This window comes from Electrophorus electricus, chromosome 11, assembly GCF_041902795.1.
Source record: "Electrophorus electricus isolate QZ-2024a chromosome 11, ASM4190279v1, whole genome shotgun sequence".
NCBI classification, from domain to species: Eukaryota; Metazoa; Chordata; class Actinopteri; order Gymnotiformes; family Gymnotidae; genus Electrophorus; species Electrophorus electricus.
The window spans coordinates 29,911,152-29,929,659 of record NC_137507.1 but is presented as its reverse complement, the minus strand read 5'-3'; the positions used below and the strand labels follow the sequence as shown (position 1 = coordinate 29,929,659).

The following is an 18,508-nucleotide window of genomic DNA, read 5'->3' as shown; positions in this document are numbered from 1 at the left end:
GCTAAAGAGCTGAAGAGCTGAATTAGGTAGAACAGGAAAATCGCCAAACAGATGGACTCAGGCTCCCTGCGTAGGCTACAGACACCCCGGTTATATTTTTAGTCTTTACAGCTGTATGCATTACATTTTCCACACATTCCATACTGAAGTCACACGCATGCTTAGGTTACAGGAAGGTGTACATAGGCCTTTATAAATCATGTTAAAATCATTTTATTAATGAGTAAAACTGGAGAAGAATGCAGAACTGCTGCTGCTTTAAGATGAACGGAGACCTGATAAAATGAGTACAGTACACCTATACTAGATAAATACAGGTTACTCCGCATTTAAACGGCTGCATCTAGACTGATCTAAGAACAGTAATCTACAACATACACCTGTGAGTTTTAACAAAGGCCCTTTGCATCTATTAACACATTGTAACATTTGAACACACAAACAAGGGGGGGGGGGGTGGTCCATGGGTCAGGAACGCTTGGTACGCAACATGGTGTAGCAATACTTTGCGATGTGAACACGAGGGAGGTCAGCTTAAGTCAGGGGCAGTAGTGAGCAGGATGAGGATCAGGTGTGTTAGTACTCTGGTGAAATGAAACCATGTGTGAACAGAAACCAAAACAAAAAATAAAACAAATAGACCTAATCCTATAAATACATTGTTGTAAATTATAGTCTCATGAACGGTATCAGTTTGCCAGTTCCTTAGGTACACATTTCACAATACGCTAAACCAGAAATCCTATTGACAGTACTTCAGCGCAGATGTACTTCAGCTCTTTTTCCACCTAAATGCTTGTCATAACCTAAATGTTTCTGAGGTTGTTTTTCCAACATAGACGTGGTCGTAACTTTTGTGTGAAAAGTGCTGGAGACAAGAACAGGGACAGGAACGAAATCAGAAAGGAACCAATAAAGTATAATCATGTAACTGTAACGAATCATCAGGACACAGGTAGATGTGGATCCAAATGCAAGAGTTTATTTTTAATACAGGCAGGAAGGAGTTGTGAGGAGAATTAGAAGAATCGTCGTAAACGGGCGGGGAACGGCGAAGTGGACAGTTGAGGGCACAGTCCAATGTCCAAATCAGAAGGCAGAATCCGAGGTTGTCCAAAGGGCTAAGAGTGAGGAGTTATGTTGGGGGAAAGCAGATGACAAAATCCACAAAAAACAACAGGAACAAGGAACGCTCGGTATGCATGAGAATACAATACTTCACAAATATGCTACGGGAACTGGGAGGTTATAAAAGAAACTAAAATGAGAGACAGGTGCAAACGATCAGCATTCAGGCAAGGGTGATCTACGTCTGGGCGGAGAAAGGCTAGTGGGCAGGACTGACGCTGTTACAATAACCAGAAATATATATTGCTATATGAAGACAAGTCCAGATAGTTACCAAGGTTTAGGAAATGTATGCATTTACTTACTTACAGGTACACTTGGGAGGGCATCAGGGACATGCTGTGCTCCCCTCTCATTTTAACCTCTCCTCTTATCTCCTTCTCTCCTTTCTATATTCTAATCTTCTTTCTAATCCAATCATATGACCAATGACCTCAAGTATGAAGGGGCTGGTCCATTTTTGGCTTTGAGGGCAAGCATCAAGGTTTTAAATCTGATGCGTGCAGCTACAGGGAGCCAATGAAGGGAGTGCAGCAGTGGAGTAACATGTGTGAACTTCGGAAGATTGAAGACCAGTTGTGCTGCTGCATTCTGGACAAGTTGTAGAGGTTTGATGGCTCTTAGAGGAAGACCAGCAAGTAGCGAGTTGCAGTAGTCTAGCTTTGAAATCACAAGAGACTGCACAAGCACCTGGGTAGCTTCCTGCGAAAGAAAGGGTCGAATCCTTCGTTTGTTACAAAGGAGGAATCTGCAACACCGGGTTAGATTAGAAACATGAGTTGAGAACGACAACTGGTTGTCCAAAGTTACGCCCAGGCTACAGGCTACTGGGATGAACAGAAGCTCAGTTTTACTGGGGTTGAGCTTCAAGTGGTGGGCTGTCATCCATGATGTGATATCAGTCAAGCATGCCAAGATGCATCTGGAGACCTGCGTGTCAGAGGGTGGAAAAGAAAGAAATAATTAAGTGTCATCGGCATAGCAGTGGTAGGAGAAACCATGAGAAGATATTACATCACCAAGAGAATGAGTATACAAAGAGAAGAGAAGGGGGCCCAATACTGAGCCCTGGGGGACACCAGTGGAGAGTCACACGGTTTGGATGTGGATCCTCTCCATGTCACCTGATAGGACCGTCCCTCCAGATAGGACTGAAACCATCTCCAAGCAGAGCCAGTCACACCAAGCCTGGAGAGAACAGAGAGAAGAATGTTGTGGTTCACTGTGTCAAAGGCTGCTGAAAGGTCTAGAAGAATCAAAACAGATGACTGTTTGGCAGCTTTAGCGACATGAAGTTTCTCAGTCACCGATATGAGGGCCGTTTCATAAGAATGTGCCGGTATGTAGCCAGACTGATTGGGATCATGCAGCTGGTTCTGGGTGAGAAAAACAGACAAAGACTTACACTTTTAAGACTTTTATTAAAATGGGTTTATGAAATGTAAAATATGCAAAACATTAATTATAGCAACAGATTAGCTTCCACTAGCTAATGCATAACAATATGACATTACTAATATTAAAATATTAAAAGTATTTCTCTAATAGCTACCTCTCCTGTTTACAGTGAACGTTAAAACCTGATTGCTGTTAACCTGCAAGATGCGGTATGCCAGGTTTTAGGATTCAAACAGCCAGCTTTACACGGATCGACTAAAACAAGTTTATGACTGGTTCAGAGAAATGGCACAAGTTAAATAAAAGATCGTTTGCTGGGCAGAACCATAACCTGTATAAGATCATGAGGGACGCGTGTATCAGTCCACCAGTCTATATGAGCTGGCAAATACACGCTTCCTCATATTAGTGCCGCTTCATAGACCGTTTGGACAGATATCTGCAGCAATATAAAATATTTAAAGAATGAAAAAGTGGTGCGGACAAAATAAGCCATTTCAGAAAATGTCGCCCCAAGCGCAAAAATGATCTTTACATTTATCTGACGGTTTTATCCAAAGCGACTGACAATTATGACTGAACACATCTTGATTACATTCAACCCGGACAGCAGGCGGCGAGCTTCTTAGCTCTCGTGCCCCTTTCTCCCTTGCGTGCACGCAGTCGGACGTCACTTTGGCGCCGAATCGTCTGAGTTGAGCGCGCGGATTTACACGTACGACAACACCGGTTACGAGCGGGAAAACCGGAATATTTGGAACTGTGAAGTGAATTTTCTGCAGGTGAAAATGCAGCGAAGCATTGCGTAAGTGTGTCGCGTTTCACCATACCATACCATAAACATGCATCCGTTCACATGGCAAGTACTGGCTACACATCTAACTAGATAAATAAAATAAAACACCTAGCTCGGTATCTAATAGTTACCAGCTAGCCGAGTGCTACTAGGTTAACTCTTGAAGACGTTAACTAGGTGGCTAATCTCCACTGAATGTTAGATAGCCTGGTTTAAACAGCGGCCTTAGCTAGCTAGCTAACTAGTTAGCAGCTACTTTTATCATTTAAGGTAAACTAGCCACACGATAAGTAATGTGCAGTAGGTTAACCAACTAGCTAACGCTACCTTAGTTTAGGGGTCTGGGGAATTTCAGCCAAATGTCCCTGCGTCGGTAACAAACCAACCTGTCTACGCTAGCGTTAGCTGTCCTCAGGCGAAATTAGCCGGCTGGCTAACGTTAGTAACGCTGTTACCTGCAGTACTTGGTCCCTAAACGTTATTACTGCACAAGAAAGACTGGCAGTGGGGGTACTTATTGCCTCTAACCCGGACTAAAAACTCGCCCTGTTTTCTCAGGTCATTCTTTCAGCCGGTGAAGTGTAAGGAGCTGGGCGGACAGACCAGAGAGCAGTCGGAGTGAGTGGAAGCTAACGCTAAATACGCGCTCGCGCCTTCTGCACGCTCATTCGGGTCGCGGGCGTTCAGATGAACCCAGTGCGCCCAGACCTCGTGCAGAAATAAGCCAAGTAAATGCCTTAAGGATAAGAAGTCGTGTTTCTTGTAGTAGACTAACTCTGCTCACTACCTCCAGATCCATCAAAAGCCCCCTCAAAACTCAGAATGGTGGACAGGAGTACGATTCGCCAGTCAAAAAAACCAACAAACGGAGCCGACCGATAGTGGACAGTGATGATGAAGACCAGTCAACAGTAAAAGAAGTCTCCAAATTGGACAGAGACCAGGCAGACAAACCAAGCAAAGAGAAGGTACATTTAATTTGACCTGACTGCCTGATTTCACTTGGTGCGACTGCAAAATATCTTTGCTTACTTGAAAAGATTAGCTATTTATTGTACGCCTCTGTCTTGTAAAGGTTGTAGCTTCAAAGGCCACCATCAACCCACTGTCACCAAAACCCCTTGTTACCCTGGCAACCCCTGTCACCCCAGCAACTTCAACTGTTTCAGAAACTACAGGCAGCCCTGGGAGCCCTGTTACCCCGACAACCACCTCACCCTCTGGCATCCCAAAACGAAAGACTGGTTAGTCGCCGCCACCTTTTAAAGCTTACGCTTGTGTGGTGCTGAGTGGTGAAGGTACTTGACTTGTAATCAGAAGGTTGCTGGTTCCAGTCCCACCACTGCCAAGTTGCCACTGTTGGGCCCCTGAGCAAGACCCTTAACCCTCAATTAGTTAAGATGTACTCAGTCATAATTGTAAGTCACTTTGGATAAAAGCATCAGCGCAATGCCGTAAATGTAAAATGGTGTTTCAACGGCTATTTTAGACATTGAATTTGAGTCTCTGCCGGTTTGCGTGTACACGTGCGCGTGTGTGCATACGCTCTTGTCTCTCAATAGCTCGGAAGCAGTTTCCTAAGAGGAAGCTGGACAGCCAGAGTGATGGAGAGAGAGAAATGGAGGAGATGGAGAGAGAGAAGGAGGAGCCTGATGAAGAGAGAGAGGAGACTGAACAGGAGAGGAAGAGAGCAAGAACAGAGGAAGCTCCTGACCACACCGGTGAGTATATGGCAGCAGTAGCTCAGTGTTGAAGGTACTTGACTTGTAATCAGAAGGTTGCTGGTTCAAGCCCCACCGCTGCCAAGTTGCCACAGTTGCGCACCTATGCAAGACCCTTAATTACTCAAGTTGTATTTAGTCATAATTGTAAGTTGCTTACAATTGCAGGCTGTTCTGGAAAATGTGAACTTCCAAACTTATGGTGTCATCCTGGCAACATCAAGGTTATGAATTAAGTTCCTAGGGAGTTTTATTTCAGATCAGGAGCCTCAATCACTGGTCGGGTGGCTTCTCCTGCTCTGAGGGCATATCCAGAGGTTGATCAGCTTTTTTACTTCTACCCTGCAGGAGAGACCGAGGAAGATGTAATGGAGGTTGAGGGGGAGAAGGCTGTGGACATGGAACAACAGAAGACAGACAAAGGAATGAAGGACACCATGAAGGGAGAGAGTGAAAAGAAGAGTGATGTCGTCGAAGAGGAAGAAAAAAATGACAGAGCGAATGGAAAGAACAGAGAGATGGATGAAGCAAAGGAGGAAAAATGCACTCCTAATAGAGTGATAAAAAAGAGGGATGAAGAGGAGGAAAAGAGAGGGGGATCTGCTAAGAAAACAGTCATCAGCAGCTTCTTTGGTCAGTTTCCTTCCTTTTTTCCCCTCTGCATCTGTTGACTCCTGTTTGTTCCTCAGCCTGCCCCTTACTCTCACGCACGTCCTCTTCTCCTCCTCTGACACACGTTCTCTTCTCCTCCTCCTCCTCTGATGCACGTCCTCTTTTCCTCTGACGCATGTCCTCTTCTCCTCCTCCTCCTCTGACGCACGTCCTCTTCTCCTCCTCTGACGCACGTCCTCTTCTCCTCCTCCTCTGACGCACGTCCTCGTCTCCTCCTCCTCTGACGCATGTCCTCTTCTCCTCCTCCTCTGACGCACGTCCTCTTCTCCTCCTCCTCTGACGCACGTCCTCTTCTCCTCCTCCTCTGACGCACGTCCTCGTCTCCTCCTCTGACGCACGTCCTCTTCTCCTCCTCCTCTGACGCACGTCCTCTTCTCCTCCTCCTCTGACGCACGTCCTCTTCTCCTCCTCCTCTGACGCACGTCCTCTCCTCCTCCTCCTCTGACGCACGTCCTCTCCTCCTCCTCCTCTGACGCACGTCCTCTTCTCCTCCTCCTCTGACGCACGTCCTCCTCTCGCGCACGTCCTCTCCTCCTCCTCCTCCTCCTCCTCTCACGCACGTTATCTCCTCTCATGCTTATGTCCTCCTGCTCGTTCTCGCATCCTCTCACACTCGTCCTCTTCTCCTCTCATTCTCATGTCCTGCTCGTTATCTTCTACTCTCATGCTCGTCATCTACTCCTTCCCGTCATCTCTCCTCCTCCTCCTCTCATGCTTATGTACTCACGCTCGTTATCTCCTCCTCCTCTGACGCACGTCCTCTTCTCCTCCTCCTGCTCCTCCTCCTCTGACGCACGTCCTCTTCTCCTCCTCCTCTGACGCACGTCCTCTCCTCCTCCTCCTCCTCCTCCTCCTCTGACGCACGTCCTCTCCTCCTCCTCCTCTGACGCACGTCCTCTCCTCCTCCTCCTCTGACGCACGTCCTCTTCTCCTCCTCCTCTGACGCACGTCCTCTTCTCCTCCTCCTCTGACGCACGTCCTCTCCTCCTCCTCCTCTGACGCACGTCCTCTCCTCCTCCTCCTCTGACGCACGTCCTCTCCTCCTCCTCCTCTGACGCACGTCCTCTCCTCCTCCTCCTCTGACGCACGTCCTCTCCTCCTCCTCCTCTGACGCACGTCCTCTCCTCCTCCTCCTCTGACGCACGTCCTCCTCTCGCGCACGTCCTCTCCTCCTCCTCCTCCTCTCACGCACGTTATCTCCTCTCATGCTTATGTCCTCCTGCTCGTTCTCGCATCCTCTCACACTCGTCCTCTTCTCCTCTCATTCTCATGTCCTGCTCGTTATCTTCTACTCTCATGCTCGTCATCTACTCCTTCCCGTCATCTCTCCTCCTCCTCCTCTCATGCTTATGTACTCACGCTTGTTATCTCCTCTTCCTCCTCCTCCTCTCATGCTCATTATGACCTCCTGCTCGTTATCTCCTCTCACGCTCGTTATCTCCTCCATGCTTCTGTAGCACCCAGAAAGGCAGCAGTGAAGCTGGAAAAATCAGAAGAGAAGAATGAACCAGAGAAGCTGAGCAGTGGAGAGAAAGCTGAGGAGAAGAAGAAAAGGTTGGTGCATGTTGAGGTGGACGCGTGTCTGCTCGCGTTCCACCCCTCACTGTTATCAACGCCTTTTTATTGTACACCTCAGAGAGAAACCAGTAAAAGGACGAGTGGTGCGCCTGTAGTGAGAAAGTTGGATAGATGTTATAAATGTGGAGTAACATAGCTGGGAATGAATAATGAAATATAATAAAATAAATAACCTTGAAATAAGTGTTTTTGCATTTCATGTGTGACAGTGAAAAGGGGGTGGAGTCTGCAAACCAGGGCCAATATGATCCTTCCAAAGCTCATTATCACCCCATTGATGATGCGTGCTGGAGGAGGGGCCAGAGGTATAGCCACACCCACAGTGTTCTCAAGCCACACCCACAGTGTTCTTAAACATTGATTTGTGTATTGCCCTCTCTGTCAGAGTTCCATACCTGGCTGTTGCACGTACCTTTGAGAAGATTGAGGAAGATTCAGGAAGGTGTGACTCACATGTACACTTTGTTATTGGAGGTGCTGCTTGTTTCACACTTGTATTACAGCAGCACTTCCAGGCTGACTGCAGGGTCTCCAGTACAGGAAGCTAATTAGTTGTCATTTGTTTGATAGAGTTTATCCATCAAGTGAGTGTGTGTATGGGGGTAATATTGGTATAATTTTTTAGTGTGTGTGAGAGTGTTATGTGGTTATGCATGTGTGTAGAATGAGTGTTGTTTTTTGTTTGTGTTGATTTTTGTTGTGTGTTGGAGAGTTTGACTAATGTAATACATGTCTGTGTTTTTTACTCATCACCAGGTTGAGGAATATTGAGACCCTGTCTAATCTCCTGCGTTCTGTGATCCTGCTCTCTCCTGGTATGTGTGTGTATGTGGTGAATGACAGTACAGAGCGGGGTGGAGTAATTCCAGTCAGTTTGAGTGTAATATCAGTGATTGATGATGAAGGGATTGGACATTCAACTTAACATATAAAGCATGAAAAAAATGTAAGTCAGTTTTAATTAAACTGATAGAATTAAAGTCTGAAAGACAAGCTGCAGAAATCTTAAATATTTTTGACCTGTGTGTTTGAAGTCGGTAGAAACATGGGCGTAATGCTGCTTTGTTTACATATGTAACCTTGTTCTGAGCGGAGGGGAGAGAGAGAGATGGTCTCATGCCTCCCTGCTCTGCTAATGTCACAAGATGTGAGTGTGTATTTGGACACAGGAGGCCATGCAGATATAAAAGACAGTGAAGATGCCCAGTGGTAGTTAACCAGCATTGGCTAGAGACAGCGTTAAAGTTTAGTTACTTATTAGTGGTAAACAGACTGATGGATTCACAGGGGATGTTTGATACTAACAATGATTTAAGTACTGTGTTTGCCTCTAATGAGCATAAACAGCGATGCGATTAAGGACCCCCTCAGCGGCTGGCGGGGAGTTGCTCTCTCCTTTTAGTGACTAAAATACTACAGCACGTTTTGCTGGCCATCAACACTGTTGGGAGTTTAATCACCACTCGTTGCAAATAAAATCAGTAACTGGTTTCTGCTTTCTTCATTAAAAAGGAAGATGGCCTATTTGTGAGGATTTGTTTTGGCTTTAGGAAATGCTGTGTCTTTATTTGTCTTTATTTTGTAGAGGACCTGCTGTGCTGTGTGTACCTGTGTCTAAACCAGCTCGGCCCTGCCTACCAGGGCCTAGAGCTGGGCACTGGGGAGACGGTGCTGATGAAGGCTGTTGCCCAGGCAACAGGTAAGTGGAACAATGATATTATTATTATTATTATTATTATTAAAATGTGATGATATTAAAGGAGTTATTTTGGACAGCTAGTTGCTGGTGTTGCAATTCTCATCTAGCCATGAGGCAGCACTCACTGGCCAGAATGCCTGTAAATATATGCAAACCACGCCCACTTGGCCCTGTCATATGCAAATGACATCCAGCCTGCGTGAGCCTCGGTCTGTCTGCTTTGGTTGGCAGGGCGACAGCTGGACAAAATCAAGGCGGAGGCTCAGGAAAAAGGTGATCTGGGATTGGTGGCCGAGAGCTCCCGCAGCAACCAGAGAATGATGTTTGCGCCAGCTAATTTGACGGCTGTGGGCGTATTCACCAAGCTGAAGGAGATTGGTAGCATGAGTGGCAACTCTGTGAGTGCAGGCAGCTGCAGGAGGGGCTGTTCATGCTGGAACGGCCTCTGTCCACTTCCACTTACCTGCCAGTCTAATTGAAGCATATAAAAAATAAACATTCAGTTTTGTTATTCAACTCCATTACTTTATACTGGCACGTCTCTCTGTTCCCACCCCCAGGCCATGAACAAGAAAATTGATATCATTAAGGGTCTGTTTGTGGCATGCCGTTTCTCAGAGGCCAGATACATTGTGCGGTCAGTCTTTAAACCACGTTATTTACATTGCCACTTGTCTGGTTTTATGTGCTTGTGTTGATCAAATTAAACATTACACCCACGTTTAACTTCTCATGATTATAATTCACTAATAATACGTGCCACACAAGATTGGACAGTATAATTACACTTTGCATACCCTAAGGGCAAATGGTATATTTTGTTTATTTAAAATGAGATTGAGTGTTGAGTAATGCGATTGGCTGTGTTTTGTCTGACAGGTCATTGGCAGGGAAACTGAGGATCGGATTGGCTGAGCAGAGTGTCCTAGCAGCCTTAAGTCAGGCTGTGTGTCTGAGCCCGCCAGCTGCAGGTGACGTTCAGATAACGTTCTTCTAGATGTGGATAGGGTCAGGGTCAGGACTGGGGTCAAAGGTTTGTGTTGGAGTTAGTGAGGTTAGTGACAATAATTAGCAGACAGACTGGAGAGGGCCAGTTAATCCACGTAAAAAAGTTTTACAAACTTTTTTAAAATCAGAGTCTAGGTTATATTGTACTATTGTCCCAACCAATCCTCTGTGTGTGTGTTTTTGTTCAGAGTTCCCTCCAGCTGTTATTGATGCAGGGAAGGTGATGAGTACCGAGAGTAGGAGAGCATGGCTTGAAGAAAAAGCACTCATCCTCAAACAGACTTACTGGTACACGCCCCTGCGTTCTCGGACAGACTTGCCGGACATGCCTCCGCTTCCTGTCCACTATATCACTGATCGTCCTGCTTTCTCTGTGTAGTGAAATGCCAAACTATGACGTCATCATCCCTGTACTTCTGAAGGAAGGCATAGACGAACTGCCACATCACTGTCGTCTCACTCCAGGTACGTAACAGTCATCCATGTACACAAACACACGCACGCAAACACACACACACATTCTCCAGGTATGGAACACACTTTGAGGGGGAAATTGCTTGTTTTGTGCATTGATTCTGTGTGTGCACATGCGTGCGCGTGTGTGTGTGATGGCCAGGTGTGCCCCTGCGTCCTATGCTGGCCCATCCCACTAAGGGTGTGGGGGAGGTGATGAAGAGGTTTGACGAGGCCGCCTTCACCTGCGAGTACAAGTATGATGGAGAGAGAGCACAGGTGTGTCTGTCCGTGTGTGTCTGTGTGTGTATACGTACCTTCTCTAGGCCTTCTCTAGTACCTTCTCTAGCTGTGAGAGTTGTTTATTTGACTGGTTATTGTACTGGTGAAGCCTGAGTTTATTGGACTGGTTATTGTAGTCACACACACTCAGACCACTTTTTCAGATACACTTGCATTATAGGTGTTGTTGACCATCCTCATCCTCAGCTCTTCGTCAGTGATTGGTTTTTGAGCAAAGAAACCCGAGCTGGTGGGCTTTCTCCGTGTAGTGACATGTTTAAGGTCTCCATCACCACTGTTGTACCCGATACACACACACACACACACACACACACACATACACACACTCACACCCCACCCTGTCAGGGTCACTGCTGTGCCCGACTCGCACAGCTCCACACACCTCATACGGAATCCACTGACTGGGTACAAGAATAAAAATGGCTGGTGGTGTTTCTCTTAGTTTGGTTTAATAGTACACGTTTGTTTCTTTCCACTTGGCGATTATCATTTTGATTTTGGTTCTGAATTGTAGATTCATATTGTTGAGAATGGTGAGGTTCGTATCTTCAGCAGAAATCAAGAGGATAACACCAGCAAATACCCAGACATCACCTCACGCATCCCTCAGGTAACACACACCTGTTAGTCAGCAGTGAGCTGAGCCACAACCTCCTCTCTGCTTTTCTTTCTTTTTTGTTCATCTTTTCTCTTCCACTCACACACAGACACACTCACACACAGATATAACAGCAATAGCTTGTGCAGACCTTGCGTTCTCCTTGTCAGTGATCTACATGCTCACATAACTCACTCGTTTATGTATTGAGTCTCTCTCTGTCTCTCTCAGGTGAAGCGGGAGTCCGTGCGCTCTTGTGTGTTGGATGCTGAGGCTGTGGCGTGGGACCGGGAGAAGAAGCAGATTCAGCCCTTCCAGGTGCTGACCACACGCAAGCGTAAGGTGAGAATACTGGAGCAGGACCCGGCCTGAGGGTGGGGCGGGGGAGGGGCAGATGTTATGAGCAGGTTCGGTCTGTTTGAAGCTGAACTCTCACGTGTGAGCTGGTTAGACTGTACGCTCATCACTGGGGATTTTTGCCTGTCAGTCGTCATCTGTAAAAAAGGAGTTTGACCCAAACTTCTTACTGGTTCTGTTGGTTGGTTTGGTGTCTAAACCCATCGGGCTTGCAGATGTCAGCACAGACCTGCAGTCCTGATGTGTGAGTCTCAACGGACAACACAGCAACTGCACACCATTTCAGACCTACAGCTCGTAGGGGTCTGGTTTTGGGAGGAAGTCCAGGGTCAGAGTGGTGGAGCTTCCTGTCTGACTACTGCTGGTGCCCTTAGAATGACTCTTAACCCCTGACCCCTGTTTGGACTTAAACATTTAGACTTGCTATGCCGATAATCGTAAATAAACCGTAGCTACGGGTGGAGAGGGAATGTCCAGGTGGAGAGTGGGAGGAATTTCACGATTTCGTGTTTCTCTCTCTCGTGTGTGTGTGTGTGTGTGTGTGTGTGTGTGTGTGTGTGTGTGTGTGTGTGTGTGTGTGTGTGTGTGTGTGTGTGTGTGTGTGTGTGTGTGTATGTTGTAGGACGTGGATGCGTCTGAGATAAAGGTGCAGGTGTGTGTGTACGCCTTCGACCTACTGTACTTGAACGGAGAGGTAAGAACATGTCAGTGGAAAAGAAATCTTTCTGTCCCTCTGCATGATGGACACACCACCACCCAGCCTCCACCACACCCACATCAGGACTGGGGCAGTTAGGTCTGTGTTGGTTAGCTGCTGTTAATGGATATGACCGGAGAATTCCTCAATGGCCCCAGATGTATCAGAACAGTAGCATCTGTATCATAGCTGCTTGAAACAGAAATGTTCATGAACCAGGCGTGTGTTGTAGTAATAAGAATAGTAATAGTAATAATGTGTGGGCAGGTTGCGTTGCTCTCTTAGTCCCGCACAATGTTCCGCAAAGTAAAGTTGTTTTAGTCACCCATGATGTGTGTTAAAATGTCCCTGTGGTTGCCTGTCTGTGATGCCAGTGTTCACGCTTTGTCTTCTCTATACTCCTTTGTGTAAAACTGTCTTCTGTCCACTCACTCTGGTGTGTTTGTGTTTTTCTCTCTCTCTCTCTAGTCTCTTGTACGAGAGCCGTTGAGCAAGCGCCGAGCTCTGCTGAGGGAGAGTTTTGTGGAGAAGGAGGGGGAGTTTGTCTTTGCCCGGTCTCTCGACTCTGACAACACCGAGACCATTGCTGAGTTCCTCGAGCAGTCCATACGAGGTGTGGGTGGATGTCTGTCTGTTGGTATCAGAGAATGAAATGGAGAAGGTTGTGGGTTTTGCCTTCATTTCTGATGACTTTGCTGCCTTGGCGTTCAGAATAGGTGGGAGAATTAAACACTGTAGAAATCCCAGTTCTATCAGTTACGTTGGTGACCAACACAGGATCGATGTGTAGTGTTTTATTCTTTGGGTCCACCTTCTGGTCCCGCCCACAAACACAAACTACGCCTCCAAGATCTACGGTGTCCAGCGGAGATCAGTCACAGTTTTCTAGTATTACCAACGTTGTCATGACATCACTGCTGAGCGATGAGAGGCCATTTAATTAATTATATTTTGTTATTTTTGCTAAAGTAAACGGTGTGGTTGCTGTTATCAGAGTGTGCGTGCGCGCTCGTATAGAAGCCGGTATAAATGAGACACTCCAGCGGCACTCTGCCCTGACAAAGAACCGATTTATTCTACTTGGTAAATTTATGATATTACGTTATTTTTGTCTTTTCAGAGATACTTATTGTTTAATCATGTTACCTGAGTACTCGACATTCATCCTGGTGTAGGAGTGTTTGTTTGAACAGAGTGTGCATCAGATGTGGACTGTTAATCAGAAGGTTGTGCATGGTGAAGTGGGTATGTGTGTGTGTTGGGTGTGGTGTGTATTACTTGTGTGTATGGTGTCTCAGTGGTGCAGGTACTGGCCTAGTAATCAGAAGGTTGTGGATGTGTGTTGGGTGTGGTGTGTGTTACGTGTGTGTATAGTGTCTCAGTGGTGCAGATACTGGACTAGTAATCAGAAGGTTGTGCATGGTGAAGTGTGTGTGTGTGTGTGTGTGTGTGTGTGTGTGTGTGTGTGTGTGTGTGTGTGTGTGTGTGTGTGTGTGTGTGTGTGTGTGGTTCAGATACTGGACTAGTTATCAGAAGGTTACCAGTTGAAGTTCCACCACTGCCAGGTTTCCACTGTTGGGTCCTGAACAAAACCCTTAACCCTCAATTACTCAAGTTGAGTTCAGTCAGATTTCTAAATCACTTTGGATAAAAGCGTCAGATAAATGCCGTAAATGTAATACTCCTGTGTCTGGGGAGGTGTTGGAATTTTACTCATCATGAAATTTAGCTTTTTCATATTAAATTATTCTTATTAACCTAGGAACACTTAATTTAACCCATAATGATTTGCTGCAGTGAGTATCCTGGAGCGTTTTCACTGTCGAATAATGAGATCCCTCGAGTATATTTCCCATTACCTGTGTTGGCTAGTTAGTGTTATTAGCTGTGAGAGTTTGATGCAGTTGACATTACAAATAGCTTCATTTCTCTGAGATGGCTCACCAAAATCGTTATTTATGTTTCTACGTGATGAATGTTCATCTACTCGATCCCTTGCGTAAGGACTCCTACAGTTCATGCGTTACACAGATCACGTTTACATAAGTTCCCTGTCCAGGAGGAACATGACTTCATCTTGTTCTCCTGTCACGGTTCTTTCTATTTTGGAAAAGCAGTTCCATTGTTTGTTCTGGTTTAATTATGCTGCTGCTTGTGAGTATTTTTGGCAGCACAGTGTTTGACGTTGAGGTTGATATTTACCAATGCGCGGCCACTCATCTTAAATGTTTTGCTGTGATATGAATATTACAAGCACAGTGTGTGTCCTTTTGTAGGGTGAGGAGTGATTTTTTTTTTTGTTTTTCCTCTCTCACTCTTAGACTCATGTGAAGGCCTGATGGTGAAAACCCTGGAGAAAGACGCCACTTATGAAATTGCTAAACGATCTCACAACTGGCTTAAGGTAACTCGCTGTCTCACACACGCACGCTGCGCCTCTTCCCTTCTCTCTCACACTCGCGCTACTTGGCATTTTCCTGGACGTAACAAGGCTCTGGAGAACTCTCTGTAATTACTTCACATTTCCTACATTTAACTAACACTTACCAAAGTGTTCAGGGACCCAACAGTGGAAACGTGGCTTGTGGTGGGACTTGAACTGGCAACCTTCTGATTACTAGTCCAGTATCTGAACCACACACAACACTCTACACCATACACACCCTGCACACACCCACCTCACCATGCACAACATTCTGATTACTAGTCCAGTACCTGAACCACACACAACACTCTACACCATACACACCCTGCACACACCCACCTCACCATGCACAACATTCTGATTACTAGTCCAGTACCTGAACCACACACAACACTCTACACCATACACACCCTGCACACACCCACCTCACCATGCACAACATTCTGATTACTAGTCCAGTATCTGAACCACACACAACACTCTACACCATACACACCCTGCACACACCCACCTCACCATGCACAACATTCTGATTACTAGTCCAGTACCTGAACCACACACAACACTCTACACCATACACACCCTGCACACACCCACCTCACCATGCACAACATTCTGATTACTAGTCCAGTACCTGACCCACACACAACACTCTACACCATACACACCCTGCACACACCCACCTCACCATGCACAACATTCTGATTACTAGTCCAGTACCTGAACCACACACAACACTCTACACCATACACACCCTGCACACACCCACCTCACCATGCACAACATTCTGATTACTAGTCCAGTATCTGAACCACACACAACACTCTACACCATACACACCCACCTCACCATGCACAACATTCTGATTACTAGTCCAGTACCTGAACCACACACAACACTCTACACCATACACACCCTGCACACACCCACCTCACCATGCACAACATTCTGATTACTAGTCCAGTACCTGAACCACACACAACACTCTACACCATACACACCCTGCACACACCCACCTCACCATGCACAACATTCTGATTACTAGTCCAGTACCTGAAGCACTGGACTCTTCACCCTCTGGGGTTTCTCCTTTGTTGTGTGTCCCAGTTGAAGAAGGATTACCTGGAGGGGGTGGGAGACACAGTGGATCTGTGTGTGGTCGGTGCGTACCTGGGGAAGGGAAAACGAGCAGGCAGCTATGGAGGTTTTCTCCTCGCCTGCTACGACGAGGACAACGAGGAGTTCCAGTCTGTCTGTAAGGTAGGAGGAAGGGGCGTGTCCTGGGGCTGTGTGTTTGGGGTGGGCTGGGGTGTCTCATTTAACAGTTCAGCTGGATAAGAGCTCATTGAATGCTACTAACGTACCGAGATCAAAGCTGTTCACTCTCTTACCGTGTGTGTGTGTGTGTGTGTGTGTGTGTGTGTATTGGGGTGCTTGCAGGGGTGTGTGTGTGTGTGTGTGTGTGTCAGGGTGCATGTGGGCATGCATGTGTGCACCTAATCAGTTTTGTTTGTGTTTGTAGATAGGAACAGGCTTTAAAGATGAAGATCTGGAGCAACATTATAATTTTTTAAAGGTATAACGAATTATTAGTAATTTTATTAGTGTTTAAATAAACTCAATGTTAAATGATGATTAACATAAAGGGTTCATTACAATTAAATAAAAATAAATAATACATACATTAAATAAATATAAATAAATAAAATCACAAACATAACGACTTAAAAACGACTTCAGTAAAAAGGAAAAGTACTAAATACTTTTACCATTGTTGAATTGATCATATAGATTATTATTAGTTTATATTAATCTGTAGTAATTCATAATTACAAACTGGTCTTCTCAGGAGCACATCCTCCCTAAGCCCCGCCCCTATTACAGAGTGGACCAGTCAGCAGAGCCAGATGTTTGGCTGGATGCTGTACAAGTGTGGGAAGTGAAATGCGCTGACCTATCGCTGTCCCCGGTCTACAAAGCAGCAATGGGATTGGTCAGTGTAGCAGTTAAACAGCAGGGCCCTGTAACATTTTTTCTTCCTCATGATCTTTTCAAGCCATGGTTTTCTGAAGTTCAGACTTTTTGTCCTGCAGCCCTGAAAAAATAGACTGATATGTACAGGAGGTGGAAAGTATCGCAAGATGACCTGAATTACCCTTTCTGTCCACCAGGTGGACCCAGAGAAGGGGATTTCTCTTCGCTTCCCTCGATTCCTCCGTGTCAGAGATGACAAAAAACCAGAGGACGCTACAACAGGAGCCCAGGTAAACGCACACACCTGAGCGCACACAAGCCCAGGTAAACGCACGCACCTGAGCGCACACAAGCCCAGGTAAACGCACGCACCTGAGCGCACACAAGCCCAGGTAAACGCACGCACCTGAGCGCACACAAGCCCAGGTAAACGCACGCACCTGAGCGCACAAACAAGCACACGGTGAAATCATAACCACGTGTACATGTTTGTCTGTATAATACATCTTTAGCCTTGAGGTTTGTTGTATGAAGATTCTCTTCCCTGTATACATGGCACATGTAGCAGCGTTTGTGACACTTCATTTACAGTTTAACATGTGGACCATCTGTAGAAATTAATGAAACACTGAAACATTCATTGCATGAATCAGATTATCAGTGATTTAGATTATATTGGAAATGCTATTTTACAGTCCAGTAGCATTTGACAGAAAAGTGTAAAAGACAGTTTGTTTGTATAAATTGTCCTTTATGAATTTTTAATCGATCACTAGTGTCTGTGTCTCTCTCTCTCTCTCTCAGATTGCCGATCTCTACAGGAAGCAGCAACAGATACAAAATCAGGGCGAAAAGACTGATTTGGAGGATTATTATTGATCTGTGCACTGTTAGTGCAGTCATCTGACCCTGACTCGCCTGTCTATTTCTGGGCATTCTCTTGGTACAAATTGTAAAATGTGAATGTTTAAGTTTGTACAAGGATTTTAAATGAAAGTTCAAAGAAAGTGTAAATAAGCTTTAAAATGAGTTGAAATAAATAAACAAGCTTTTAATAAGTTTGGTTTGTGTGACTTCTGTTTTTAACACCCTTGTGAGGACCAGTGTTGGGCATGAAATGTTGAAAGATTGCCCATATAAGGATGAACCTTCACAGCTTTGAACCTGTGACCTCTGTTTGGCTGGTTGATATCATGTGGGTGTATGATGAATTTTTTGGTAGTTTGTGTATAGTGGGACTAAGCATGTGTAGAAGTGTATGGTTGAGGTTTTTTGTGCGTGTGTGTGAGTGAGTGAGATGTGTATGGTAACTTGTTTGAGCGTTTTGGCTCTGAGTTTTGATTTGATTTGTCAGAATGGGTGTTCTCTTTTTTTGTGTTAAAACAAATCTGGGAGTCCAGTAGATGGGTATATTTAAATAAGGGGTGGATGTGAGGGAGGAGTAGAGTGTGGATGGGTTTGTGTGTATGAGGTTGGGGGTGTAGTGGGGTTTGTGTGTGGGAGGGAGGGGCATATTGGGGTATGTTTGTAAGGGGTGTAATGGTGTGTGTGTGAGAGAGAGGAAGATGTGTGCGTGTGAGAGGAAGAAGTGTGGTTGTGTGTGAGTGAGAGGAGGTGTAGTGGTGTGTTTGAGTGAGAGAGGAAGAGGTAATAGTGTGTGTGTGTGTGTGCATGTACACATTTTTGTTCACTTGCATGGGC

General features: G+C 45.7%; 1 protein-coding gene and 1 long non-coding RNA gene across 4 annotated transcripts; one reads left to right on the top strand and one right to left on the bottom strand.

The window, feature by feature from the left end:
* Positions 1-979: 979 nt before the first annotated feature.
* On the bottom strand, positions 980-3,881 carry LOC145659925 (uncharacterized). The gene is made up of 3 exons (XR_014126098.1): positions 3,650-3,881; positions 2,436-2,504; positions 980-2,316 (listed from the first exon to the last, which is right to left on the bottom strand). It is a non-coding gene; the product is annotated as an uncharacterized LOC145659925 (long non-coding RNA).
* Positions 3,162-17,866, top strand: lig1 (ligase I, DNA, ATP-dependent). Of its 3 annotated transcripts, XM_081723537.1 has the most exons (27): positions 3,162-3,331; positions 3,881-3,940; positions 4,116-4,290; positions 4,398-4,566; positions 4,885-5,043; positions 5,392-5,676; positions 7,173-7,269; positions 7,503-7,598; positions 7,679-7,735; positions 8,050-8,108; positions 8,879-8,992; positions 9,224-9,390; positions 9,553-9,629; positions 9,872-9,963; positions 10,189-10,288; positions 10,380-10,465; positions 10,617-10,732; positions 11,271-11,366; positions 11,586-11,696; positions 12,334-12,405; positions 12,877-13,021; positions 14,730-14,812; positions 15,941-16,093; positions 16,356-16,409; positions 16,683-16,826; positions 17,005-17,097; positions 17,612-17,866. In XM_081723537.1, exons 1-27 carry the CDS (start codon positions 3,315-3,317, stop codon positions 17,684-17,686), a joined length of 2,952 nt encoding a protein of 983 aa, XP_081579663.1. In that variant the 5' UTR covers positions 3,162-3,314; the 3' UTR covers positions 17,687-17,866. The 3 variants fall into 3 exon arrangements, with proteins under 3 accessions (XP_081579663.1, XP_081579664.1, XP_081579665.1); XM_081723538.1 differs by lacking the exon at positions 7,679-7,735; XM_081723539.1 differs by lacking the exon at positions 16,683-16,826.
* The last annotated feature ends 642 nt before the right edge of the window (positions 17,867-18,508 follow it).

Coding starts and splice junctions, on each gene's coding strand:
- lig1 (XM_081723537.1), top strand. Junction 7,270..7,502: donor GCTGAGGAGAAGAAGAAAAG/GTTGGTGCATGT, acceptor CATGTGTGACAG/TGAAAAGGGGGTGGAGTCTG. Junction 8,109..8,878: donor TGTGATCCTGCTCTCTCCTG/GTATGTGTGTGT, acceptor TTTATTTTGTAG/AGGACCTGCTGTGCTGTGTG.